General features: G+C 44.1%; 1 protein-coding gene across 1 annotated transcript; it reads left to right on the top strand.

Moving 5' to 3' along the window:
• The first annotated feature begins 12,493 nt into the window (after window positions 1–12,493).
• LOC136536604 (secreted RxLR effector protein 161-like) lies at window positions 12,494–13,105 on the top strand. Its single transcript, XM_066528843.1, has one exon. It carries the CDS (start codon window positions 12,494–12,496, stop codon window positions 13,103–13,105), a length of 612 nt encoding a protein of 203 aa, XP_066384940.1.
• Window positions 13,106–13,205: the final 100 nt, after the last annotated feature.

Raw genomic sequence — 13,205 nt, 5'->3', positions numbered from 1 at the left:
CATCTTAGCTTCGACACACTTGGTCGGCTGGAGAAGATGGTCCGAGGGCTACCCCACATCAAGCATGGAGGCGAGCTATGTGAGAGATGCCTGGCCCAGAACCAGAGGAGGCTACCATTCCCAAAGGCAGCCAAGTATCGCGCGAAGGACGCTCTCTAGCTCATCCACGACAACCTCTGTGGGTCGATCACACCAGCTACAAATGGTGGTCAGCGATACTTCCTCCTGCTCATGGATGATTGTAGTCGCTACATATGGCTACAACTCTTGATGAGCAAGGATGAAGCGATAGCGGCGATCAAGAAGTTCAAGATGCGCATGGAGGCCGAGAGCGGCAAGAAGCTCCACGTGCTGAGGACTGATCGCGGCAGCGAATTCACTTTGGTGGAGTTCGCTGTGTACTGCGTAGATCAGGGTGTGGTGCGACACCACACCACGTTGTACTCGCCACAACAGAATGGCATGATGGAGAGGCAGAACCAAACGGTGGTCGGTATGGCTCGATCCATGATGAAGGCCAAAGGCATGCCAGCAAGGTTTTGGGGTGAGACGGTGACCACGACGGTGTTCATACTCAACTGTGCTCCGACCAAGGCCCTGATGGTGAAAGGTCCTAATGGCTAGAGGGGGATGAATAGCCTAATAAAAATTTCTACAACAACACTTAACAAAAGGTTAGACAATTATGAGGCGAAGCAAGTGTTGCGCTAGCCTACTCAAAATATAAGCCACCTACCACAATTCTAGTTTAGATAGTGTCGATTCACACAAGAGGTATGACACTACTCTATGTTAGTGTGCTCTCAAAGACTAACTAAAGAGCCGCACCAACCAAGCAAGCAAGCTCTCACAACTAGTTACACTAAAGAGCTTGTCAACTAGTTTGTGATAATGTAAAGAGAGTGATCAAGATAGTTATACCACCATATAGAGGAGTGAACCAATCAATCACAAGGATGAATATCAATGGAGACCAATCACCTCGGAATCAAAGGATGAACACAATGATTTTTACCGAGGTTCACTTGCTTGCCGGCAAGCTACTCCTCGTTGTGGCGATTCACTCACATGAAGGTTCATGCGCTAATTGGATTCACACGCCAAACCCTCAATAGGGTGCTGCACAACCAACACAAGATGAGGATCACACAAGCCACAAACAATTCACTAGAGTATCTTTTGGCGCTTCGCCAGAGAAAGGTCAAGAACCCCTCACAATCACCATGATCGGAGCCAGAGATAATCACCACCTCCGCTCAATGATCCTTGCTACTCCAAGCCATCTAGGTGGCGGCAACCACCAAGAGTAACAAGAGAAATCCGCAGCAAAACACGAACACCAAGTGCCTCTAGATGCAATCACTCAAGCAATGCACTTGGATTCACTCCCAATCTCACTATGATGATGAATCAATGATGGAGATGAGTGGGAGGACTTTGGCTAGGCTCACAAGGTTGCTATGTCAATTAAAACAACCAAAGATGTGAGCCATAGCCGACCATAGGGCTTAAATAGAAGCCCCCACGAAATAGAGCTGTTGTACCCCTTCACTGGGCACACTGCGCTTTGAACAGACGCTCTGGTCCACTTGACCGGACCCTAGACCCAGCATCCGGTCCACTGATGGACGCCATGTGTCACCAGCTTCAAACGCTGTTCGTCAGTTTTCAATGGCTATAAAGCTGATCGGACACTCCGGTGAAACTGACCGGACGCTGGAGCCTCAGCGTCCGGTCGAGTACAGTAAGGGTCGAAACATGATTTTCATCGACCGGACACGTCCGGTCCACCTCAACTAGACACAGCCCCGCATCCAGTGGTTAACCCTAGCCTCTGTACTGCCAGTCAACGCGACCAGACGTAGGCAGTCAGCGTCCAGTGCTTTTGGATCCAGCGTCCGGTCACTTGACCGACGCTGGCATCAGCTCTGTTTTCACTTCTAACTTCTCCACCCTTGCTCCAATGTGCCAACCACCAAGTGTATCACCTTGTGCACATGTGTTAGCATATTTTCACAAATATTTTCGAGGGTGTTAGCACTCCACTAGATCCTAAATGTATATACAATGAGTCAGAGTATCTAGTGGCACTTTGATAACCGTATTCCGATACGAGTTTCACCCCTCTTAATAGTACGGTTATCAAACATAAATATGATCACACTCTCTAAGTGTCTTGATCACCAAAACATAATAGCTCCTACAAATTATACCTTTGCCTTGAGCTTTTTGTTTTTCTCTTTCTTCTTTTCAAGTTTAAGCCCTTGATCATCGCCATGTCATCACCATTGTCATGTTATGATCTTCATTGGCTTATCCACTTGAAGTGTGCTACCTATCTCATGATCACTTGATAAACTAGGTTAGCACTTAGGGTTTCATCAATTCACCAAAACCAAACTAGAGCTTTCAATCTCCCCCTTTTTGGTAATTGATGATAACTCTTATACAAAGATATGAATTGAAATTCAATTGAATCCATGTTGCTTGCCCAAGCATATTTGTCATGTGTAAAAGGATATGGATAAGTTTCATGAACCCTAAATGGTAGCAATTGCTCCCCCTACATATGTGCTAAGAGTTTGGATTATAGCTTGCACATATGCTTAGATAGGAAATGTAGGAATCAATGTCTACCAAATGATGCTAAGGTATAAAAGATGGACCTTTGAAGCATGATACCAATCAGAGTGCACCAATATACCATCCTTAGTACCATGGTTAGTTCTATATCACTTGGAAACATACTTTGAAAAGATACCACTTGTAAAGACTTGCTTGGAAATGAAAATTATCTAGTGATTTCATTTCATCATTCAACCTTACAACTAACATTCATCACACAAGCATGGATGTGTGAATTTGAATACTTGTGCCATGCAAGCAAACATATGAAATGCACATACAAATGCACCATACAAGTTCATGAGCTTGCTCCCCCTACTTGTGTGCTCAAAATTTTAGTTGATCCTTTTCCTTTTTCATATCTCTCCCCCTATGTCATGTGTCAAGATAGATATCTTTATGTTTCTTTCCCTTTTTCACTATCTTTGTTTCTCTCCTCTTTGTTTCTCTCTCTCCTCTTTATTTCTCTCCCCCTTATCTTTGTCTTTCTCCCTCTTTGTCATTAATGACCACAAAGGTTCTAAATAGAATTACTTGTAGGGTCGAGATTATCAATGTCAATCAATGGGGTGAGGGTCATTTTCCCAAATTTGGTTCAATTCTAGATTATTCCCCAAAGATATTTAACTCAGTTTGATCTAAGGATAAGCTTCTTCACACCTCCAAATAAGTGTTATCTTGTACCATGTTGAGTTAAACACTTATAGTTCATTTTCTAGATTAAACACTAGGTTTACAAGCCCATAAACATGTCATATGCTATCACTAGATCAAAACAAGCATAGAAGCAATAGTGATACCATATAAACATCAAAATCATTTGTTTTCCATGAATGAGCCTAATAAAATAGAACCACTTGAAAGGTTCTAAAAGAATTGAAAATATGACTAGATGCACTAAACATGTCCTTAGCAAGGATGTATGTCATGCCAATCAACTTTTATCTTGGATTACTTGAAGGAGAGGCATGTCATATGAGTGGGGTGCATCAACACATATTTGAGGAGTCCAATATGTTCAACTCATTCCTTAGCTTGCAAAACCTTTTCTCATCCAATGGCTTGGTGAATATATCGGCAAGTTGATCTTCGGTGCCTACACTCTCAATGCAAATGTCCCCTTTTTGTTGGTGATCTCTTATGAAGTGGTGGCGGACATCAATGTGCTTTGTTCTTGCATGTTGAACCGGATTGTTTGTTAACTTGATTGCACTCTCATTGTCACATAGCAATGGCACTTTTTTAAACTTGATTCCAAAATCACTCAAAGTGGCCTTCATCCAAAGTACTTGTGCACAACAACTACCGGTGGATATGTATTCGGCTTCGACGGTTGATAATGCAACACTATTTTGCTTCTTTGATGACTATGAAACAAGTGATCTTCCCAACAATTGACATGTGCCTGAGATGCTCTTCCTTTCTACCTTGCATCCCGCATAATCTGAGTCAGAGTAACTAACTAGTTCAAACTTTGCTCCTTTGGGATACCACAAACCAATATTTGGTGTATGCTTCAAGTACCTCAATATTCTCTTAGTAGCCTTTAAATGACTTTCTCTTAGTGAGGCTTGAAATCTTGCACACATGCATACACTAAACATGATATCCGGCCTTGATGCGATGACATAGAGTAGGCTTCCAATCATGGACTGATACAACTTTTGATCTACCATGTTTCCACTTGCATCACTATCCAAGTTGCCATTGGTTCCCATTGGTGTGCTAATGACTTTGCTATCAATCATGTCAAACTTCTTGATCATGTCCTTGATGTATTTGCCTTAACTTACAAATGTACCATTTTTCAATTGCTTGATTTGAAGACCAAGGAAGTAACTCAATTCTCCAATCATGGACATTTCAAACTCATTAGCCATCATCTTTCCAAATTCATCACAAAATTCTTGATTTGTTGATCCAAATATAATATCATCAACATAGATTTGCAATATAAATAGATCTTTTCCAATCTTTTTGATGAAAAGAGTGGTGTCAACTTTGCTCATTGTGAATCCTTTAGAGAGGAGGAAGTCCCTTAATCTCTCATACCATGCTCTAGGTGCTTGCTTCAAGCCATACAATGTCTTCTTCAACTTGTACACATGGTTGGGCTTCTTGTCATCTTCAAAACTGGGAGGTTGCTCAACATATACTTCTTTATTGATATAACCATTGAGAAATGCACTCTTAACATCCATTTGATAGAGCTTGATATTGTAAGCACAAGCATAGACTAGCAAGATTCTTATTGCTTCCAATCTAGCAACCAGGGCATATGTTTCTCCAAAGTCAAGACCTTCAACTTGAGTATAGCCTTGTGCTACCAATCTTGCTTTGTTCCTTACTACTATCCTATCTTGATCTTGCTTGTTTCTAAAGACCCATTTGGTTCCAATTACATTGTGTCCCTTTGGTCTCTCTACTAATTTCTATACTTGATTTCTTGTGAAGTTATTCAATTCTTCATGCATAGCATTCACCCAATCAACATCCCTCAAAGCTTCATCTATCTTCTTCAGTTCAATGGATGACACAAATAAGAAGTGTTCACAAAATAATGCCAATCTTGATCTTGTTTGTACACCTCTTGAAATATCTCCAATGATTGTGTCCAAAGGATGATCTCTTGCAATACTTGTTGGTTGGAGGATTGGAATTTGATTGCTTGCACTTGCTAGATCATTGGGTTGAGATGAAGTACTAGCCACTTGATCTTGATTAATATCATGAGAGTCACTTGCACTAGCTTGATTTGTATTATTTTGCACATTTGAGTTGGAGAGCACTTGCACTAGATCATCTTCATCATCAATCACTTGCCTAGGCCTCAATTCACCAACATCCATGTTCTTCATGGCATTTGAAAGTTGAATGCCTCTAACATCTTCTAAGTTCTCATTCTCTTCTTGTGAACCCTTGGTTTCATCAAATTCAACATCATGAACCTCCTCAAGAGTACCACTATCCAAATTCCAAACTCTATATGCTTTGCTTGTGGTGGAATAGCCAAGTAGGAATCCTTCATCACATTTCTTGTCAAACTTACCCAATCTTGTGCCTTTCTTCAAGATATAGCATTTGCAACCAAAGACCTGAAAATATGCAATGTTGGGCTTTCTACCATTCAAGAGCTCATAAGGTGTCTTCTCTTTCAATCGGTGACAATAGAGGCAGTTGCTACAATAGCAAGCTGTGTTGATAGCTTTGGCCCAAAAAGATTGACTCACATTGTACTCACTAAGCATAGACCTTGTCATATCAATGAGTGTTCTATTTTTTCTCTCAACAAGGCCATTTGATTGTGGAGTATACTTGGCCGAGAATTGATGTCTAATTCCAAATTCATCATATAACTCATCAATTCTAGTGTTCTTGAATTCACTACCATTGTCACTCCTAACTCTCTTGATGGTTGTTTCAAACTCATTGTGAATGCCCTTGACAAATGATTTGAATGTTGCAAACACATCACTTTTATCCACTAGAAAGAATACCCATATATATCTAGTGTAGTCATCCATTATCACAAATCCATATTTGTTTCTACCAATGCTAGTGTATTGTGTTGGCCCAAACAAATCCATGTGTAATAACTCAAATGCTTTACTAGTGCTCATCATGCTTTTCTTAGGATGGGTGTTTCCAACTTGTTTGCCAGCTTGACAAGAGCTACAAAGCTTATCCTTTTCAAACACATCTTTCAAGCCTTTAACTAAGTCATGCTTAATCAATCTATTCAATTGTTTCATTCCAACATGACCAAGCCTTCTATGCCATAACCAACCCATGCTAGACTTAGTGAATAAGCATGTAGATAATTTAGCTTCACTAGCATTGAAATCAACCAAGTATAGATTCTCATATCTAAAGCCTTTGAAGATCAAGTTAGAGCCATCTATACTTATGATTTCTACATCATCTACTCCAAATATGCATTTGAATCCAAGATCACACAATTGTGCCATGGATAACAAATTGAAATTCAAGCTCTCTACTAGCAACACATTGGATATGCTCATGTCATTGGATATTGCAATCTTACCAAGCTCTTTGACCTTGCCTTTGCCATTATCACCAAATGTGATACTATCATAATCATCATTGCCATTGGTGTTGATTGAGTTGAACATTCTTGCATCACTGATCATGTGTTGAGTGCACCCACTATCAAGAACCCAATGCCTTCCTCTGGCTTTATAATTGACCTACAAAAGAAGATCAATTCTTTTTAGGTACCCAAACTTACTTGGGTCCTTGAAGGTTAGTAACCAAACTCTTTGGCACCCAAATGACTTTCTTCTTTGAGCCCATCCATGGTTTGCTAATGAACTTAGCCTTTACACCATTTGTACCCTTAGTAAGCATATAGCATGAATCAAGCTTAATAAAGGATACATTAGCATTTTTGTTCTTATTTTTGCATTCTTGCTCTTTGTGACCAACTTGCTTGCAACTAGTGCAAAACCGACCATTGTTCTTCACAAAACTAGTCTTGTGAGGAGCAAAGGCCGCTTTGCCTTTCTTGGGGATATAGTCCAATCCTTCTTTGTAGAGAGAAGCTCTTTGGCTACCCAAGGCCATAAGCAAGCGGTCCTCACCACCATAAGCCTTAGCTAGGTTGTGAGTGAGCTTAGTGACCTCCTTCTTGAGGTTCTCATTCTCAACCACTAGTGAGGCATCACAAGTGAGACCATCACTACTAGATGAGGTAGAAATGGAAGTGCTACAAGAAGGGTTAGTAGTAGCAACAATGATAGGCATAGATAGTGATGTATCAATTAAATCACAAGTTACATCTACATCACAAGTTTCAACATGCTTCTTTTTATCTTGTTCATTAAGCAAAGTGGAATGAGTTTTTTCAAGCTTTTTATGAGCCTTGCCAAGCTTTTCATGGGCTACCTCTAGCTTCTCATGAGTTGCTTTGAGCTCATCAAGGGCTTGCTTAAGGGCTTTTACCTCCTTATTCAAGCTCTTGCATTCCCTTCTCTTAATGTCAAAGTGTTCTTTAGCATCTTCTAGCATGTTAAAGAGTTTGTCCTTAGTAGGTTCATCATCATCACTATCACTATCATTTTCATTTTCATGTTCATTATCATCAATATGTTCTTCATCACTTTCATCATCACAAGATTGTACCTTAGTGGCCTTTGCCATGAAGCATGATGAAGATTCGAAGAGAGAAGGCTTCTCATTGATGGCAATGCTAGCATAACCTTCTTCTTGGTGGTCTTGTGATCATCACTATCATCATCATCATCATCACTTGAGGAAGCATCACTATCCCAAGTGACTACATATGAACCACCCTTCTTCTTCTTGAAGGCCATCTTGTCCTTCTTCTCTTTCTTTTCCTTCTTGTCCTTCTTCTTGTTCTTCTTGTTGTCATCATCATTGTCACTATTGTATGGGCATTGAGCAACAAGATGATCTTTGCTTCCACACTTGAAGCACATTCTTGACTCTTCTTTGTTCTTGAATGAAGACTTCTTTCTTCTAGCACGATAGCCCTTCTTCACCATGAACTTGCCAAATCTCTTGACAAATAGAGCCATCCTCTCATCATCATCATCATCCCAAGATTTATCTTCTTCACTTGATGTTTCTTGCTTTGCTTTGCCCTTGGATGATGTGGCTTTGAATGCCACGCTTTTCTTCTTGTCATCCTTCTTCTCATCTTTCTTCTCCTTCTTTTCTTCCTTCTCATCATCATCTCTATAGGTGTCATCGGTCATTATATCTCCCAATACTTGGTTTGGTGTTATGGTGTCCAAACCGCTTCTTACTAGAATGGTGACCAATGTACCAAATCTTGAAGGCAAGCATCTCAAGAACTTGTGAGAGAAGTCCTTGTCCTTCACCTCTTCTCCAAGTGCTTTGAGATCATTGATAAGCACTTGAAGCCTATAGAACATCTCTGGCACACTCTCATCGTCCTTCATCTTGAAGCTTGCAAACTTCTCTTTGAGAATGTATGCCTTTGCACCCTTCATGGCTTGAGTGCCCTCAAATGATTCTTCCAACTTCTTCCAAGCTTCTTGTGCCATCTCAATATTCTTGATTTGCTCAAATGTTCTTTCATCAATTGCATCATGAATGGCACTTAGAGCAATGTCATTGTTTTGGAGAAGCACTTCTTCGGCGGCGGTGGGATTCTCCGGATCACCAATCTCAATTTTGGTTTCTACCACCTTCCACACCTTTCTATTGATTGACTTGATGTGTGTTGTCATCTTTGACTTCCAATAAAGATAATTTGTGCCATCAAATTGGGATGGCTTTTTGGTGTTGTTGATTTGAGCCATTTTAACACCAAAGGTTGTTAAGCCTCAAATAACGGTGACCTCAGCTCCGATACCATTTGAAAGGTCCTAATGGCTAGAGGGGGGAGAATAGCCTAATAAAAATTTCTACAACAATACTTAACAAAAGGTTAGACAATTATGAGACGAAGCAAGTGTTGCGCTAGCCTACTCAAAATGCAAGCCACCTACCACAATTCTAGTTTAGATAGTGTCGATTCACACAAGAGGTATGACACTACTCTATGTTAGTGTGCTCTCAAAGACTAACTAAAGAGCCACACCAACCAAGCCAGCAAGCTCTCACAACTAGTTACACTAAAGAGCTTGTCAACTAGTTTGTGATAATGTAAAGAGAGTGATCAAGATAGTTATACCACCATGTAGAGGAGTGAACCAATCAATCACAAGGATGAATATCAATGAAGACCAATCACCTCAGAATCAAAGGATGAACACAATGATTTTTACCGAGGTTCACTTGCTTGCCGGCAAGCTACTCCTCGTTGTGGCGATTCACTCACTTGGAGGTTCACGCGCTAATTGGATTCATACGCCAAACCCTCAATAGGGTGCCGCACAACCAACACAAGATGAGGATCACACAAGCCACAAACAATTCACTAGAGTACCTTTTGGCGCTTCGTCGGGGAAAGGTCAAGAACCCCTCACAATCACCATGATCAGAGCCAGAGACAATCACCACCTCCGCTCAATGATCCTTGCTGCTTCAAGCCATCTAGGTGGCGGCAACCACCAAGAGTAACAAGAGAAATCCATAGCAAAACACGAACACCAAGTGCCTCTAGATGCAATCACTCAAGCAATGCACTTGGATTCACTCCCAATCTCACTATGATGATGAATCAATGATGGAGATGAGTGGGAGGACTTTGGCTAGGCTCACAAGGTTGCTATGTCAATTAAAATGACCAAAGAGGTGAGCCATAGCCGACCATAGGGCTTAAATATAAGCCCCCACGAAATAGAGCCGTTGTACCCCTTCACTGGGCACACTGTGCTCTGAATGGACGCTCCGGTCCACTTGACCGGACCCTAGACCCAGCGTCCGGTCCACTGATGGATGCCATGTGTCACCAGCTTCAAACGCTGTTCGTCAGTTTTCAACGGCTATAAAGCTGACCAGACACTCCGGTGAAACTGACCAGACGCTGGAGCCTCAGCGTCCGGTCGAGTACAGTAAGGGTCGAAACATGATTTTCATCGACCAGACGCGTCCGGTTCAGCTCAACCGGACACAGCCCCACATTCGGTGGTTAACCCTAGCCTCTGTACCGCCAGTCAACGTGACCAGACGTAGGCAGTCAACGTCCAGTGCTTTTGGATCCAGCGTCCGGTCACTTGACCGACGCTGGCATCAGCTCTGTTTTCACTTCTAACTTCTCCACCCTTGCTCCAATGTGCCAACCACCAAGTGTATCACCTTGTGCACATGTGTTAGCATATTTTCACAAATATTTTCAAGGGTGTTAGCACTCCACTAGATCCTAAATGCATATACAATGAGTCAGAGCATCTAGTGGCACTTTGATAACCGTATTCCGATACGAGTTTCACCCCTCTTAATAGTATGGCTATCAAACATAAATGTGATCACACTCTCTAAGTGTCTTGATCACCAAAACAAAATAGCTCCTACAAATTATACCTTTGCCTTGAGCTTTTTGTTTTTCTCTTTCTTCTTTTCAAGTTTAAGCCCTTGATCATCGCCATGTCATCACCATTGTCATGTTATGATCTTTATTGGCTTATCCACTTGAAGTGTGCTACCTATCTCATGATCACTTGATAAACTAGGTTAGCACTTAGGGTTTCATCAATTCACTAAAACCAAACTAGAGCTTTCAGACGGGCAAGACACCATTTGAAGCTTGGTATGGGCGCAAGCCAAGTGTGTCCTTCCTCTGGACATTTGGCTACATCGGCCATGTTAGGAAGACGAAGCCGATCCTCACCAAGCTGGAGGACAGGAGCACATCGATGGTGTTCTTGGGCTACGCAGAGGGTACCAAGGCATACCGGCTCTACGACCCACATGGAGACAAGGTGCTTATCTCATGTGATGTCGTGTTCGACGAGAAGGCGGCTTGGGACTAGAACAGTCTGAGCACGGGGGAAGCTAGCGGCTTCACCAGCACCTTCGTCGTCGAGCACCTGGTCATCCATGGTGGTGGAGATGCTAGGGAAGAGGTGCCGAACACTCCGGGAGGGGTGCCGAGCACTCCAGCAACAGAGCCGAGCACTCTTGGGGCGATGCCGAGCACTTAGGGAGGAGTGCTGAGCACTCCTGGAGGGATGTCGAGCATGCCAGGAATGGTGCCGGGAGGTTCTGCAGTTGTGGCGACCACTCTAGGACGGGTGCCGAGCACTTCCATAGTGGAGCCAAGAGGTCTTGTAGTGGTGCCAACAACTCTAAGGCTAAGGCTGAGCACTCCTACAGTGGTGCTGAGCACTACAGGAGTAGTGATGAGCTATCCAGAAGTAGTGCCGAGCACTACAACCAGGATGCCGAGCACTCTAGATGTTGTGCCGAGCACTCTGGCAGAACAGGGAACTCCATCAACACTGATCGAGTTCGCCTCGCCTCCAAGTGACATTACTAAGTTCATGGATGCCTTCCACGAAGGTGAGGAGGTACGGTTCTAGAGGCTGGACGACATCGTCGACAGCACAGGGCCCTCAGGACTGGCTGGTCGGCTGCTCAATGACCAAGAGCTGATGCTCATTAGTGTAGAGGAACCACTCACGTTCACGCTGGCTGAGCGTGATGGAAACTAGCGATGGGCGATGCTGGAGGAGATGAAGGCGATCGAGAAAAATGAGACATGGCAGCTCATCGATCCACCTTTAGGATGCAGTCCGATCAGCCTGAAGTGGTGTACAAGGTCAAACGGGGCTAGCTTGATGCCATTGTCAAGCACAAGGCACGCCTCGTCGTCTGAGGCTTTGTTTAGCGCGAGGGCATCGACTTCGAGAAAGTCTTTATGCCAGTAGCGCGCATGAAGTCTGTCCATTTGGTACTAGCCTTGGCAGCTGCAAAGGACTGGCGCGTCCATCACTTGGACGTTAAATCGGCCTTCCTCAATGGCGAGCTGGCGGAGACGGTCTTTGTTAGGCAACCTCCAGGTTTCGCCGTCAAGGGAGAGGAGCACAAGGTGCTCCAACTACGCAAAATGCTCTACGGGCTACGGTAGGCCCCACGAGCATGGAACACCAAGCTTAACGCCACGCTGGGCGAGCTTGGGTTCCAGCGGTGTGCAACAGAGCACGCACTCTACACGCGGCGATGGGGGAAGGAGGAGCTCATCGTCGGCGTGTATGTGGACGACTTGATCGTCACCGGCGCGCGCACGGAGGACATCAACAGCTTCAAACGTGAGATGGCGGCTCATTTTTGAATGAGCGATCTTGACGCACTCTCCTACTACCTCGACATCGAGATGAGATAGAGGAAGGAGAAACTCACGCTCGATCAGAGCACGTATGCCTCAAAGCTATTGAAGCGGAGCGGCATGGCTGAGTGCAAGCCATGCGTGACTCCGATGGAGGAGCGGCTGAAGCTGACGAAGGCCAGCACCGTGGCGAAGGTGGATGCAACACTCTATCGGAGCATCGTTGGCGGTATGCGCTACCTAGTCCACATGAGGCCGGACATTGCGTTCGCCGTGGGCTACGCCAGTCGCTTCGTGGATGATCCCAGAGAGGATCACTGGACTACGGTGAAGCGGCTACTACGCTACGTCAGGGGGATGGCGGATCAAGGGATCATCTTTCCCAAGACAGGCGGGAGTAGGCTGCAGCTCACAGTGTTCAGTGATGCAGACATAGCGGGGGACATCGATGGACGGCGGAGCACCTCTAGAGTGCTCGTCTTCCTCGGATCGGCTCCAAATTCATGGCTGTCGCTGAAACAGAAGGTGGTGGCGTTGTCTACGTGCGAGGCAAAGTATGTAGCGGTGGCCACAGCGGCGTGCCAAGTTGTGTGGCTACGTCAGCTGTTGGACGAGCTGACCGGCGTGGAAGCTCACCCACCAGCACTAATAGTGGACAACCAGCCCACCATCGCCCTTGCGAAGAATCCGATTCTCCACGACCGGAGCAAGCACATCGACGTGAAGTTCCACTTCCTCAGAGACTATGTCGATGAAGGGTAGATCGTCATTGAGTTCGTCGAAACTGGTCGGCAACTCGTGGACGTCCTCACCAAGCCGCTCGGACGTCTTCGACTCACGGAGCTGAAGGAGATGGTCGGCA

The sequence above is a fragment of the Miscanthus floridulus genome, chromosome 2 (assembly GCF_019320115.1).
Source record: "Miscanthus floridulus cultivar M001 chromosome 2, ASM1932011v1, whole genome shotgun sequence".
Lineage (NCBI taxonomy): Eukaryota > Viridiplantae > Streptophyta > Magnoliopsida > Poales > Poaceae > Miscanthus > Miscanthus floridulus.
This window is presented reverse-complemented; position numbering and strand designations above follow the sequence as displayed.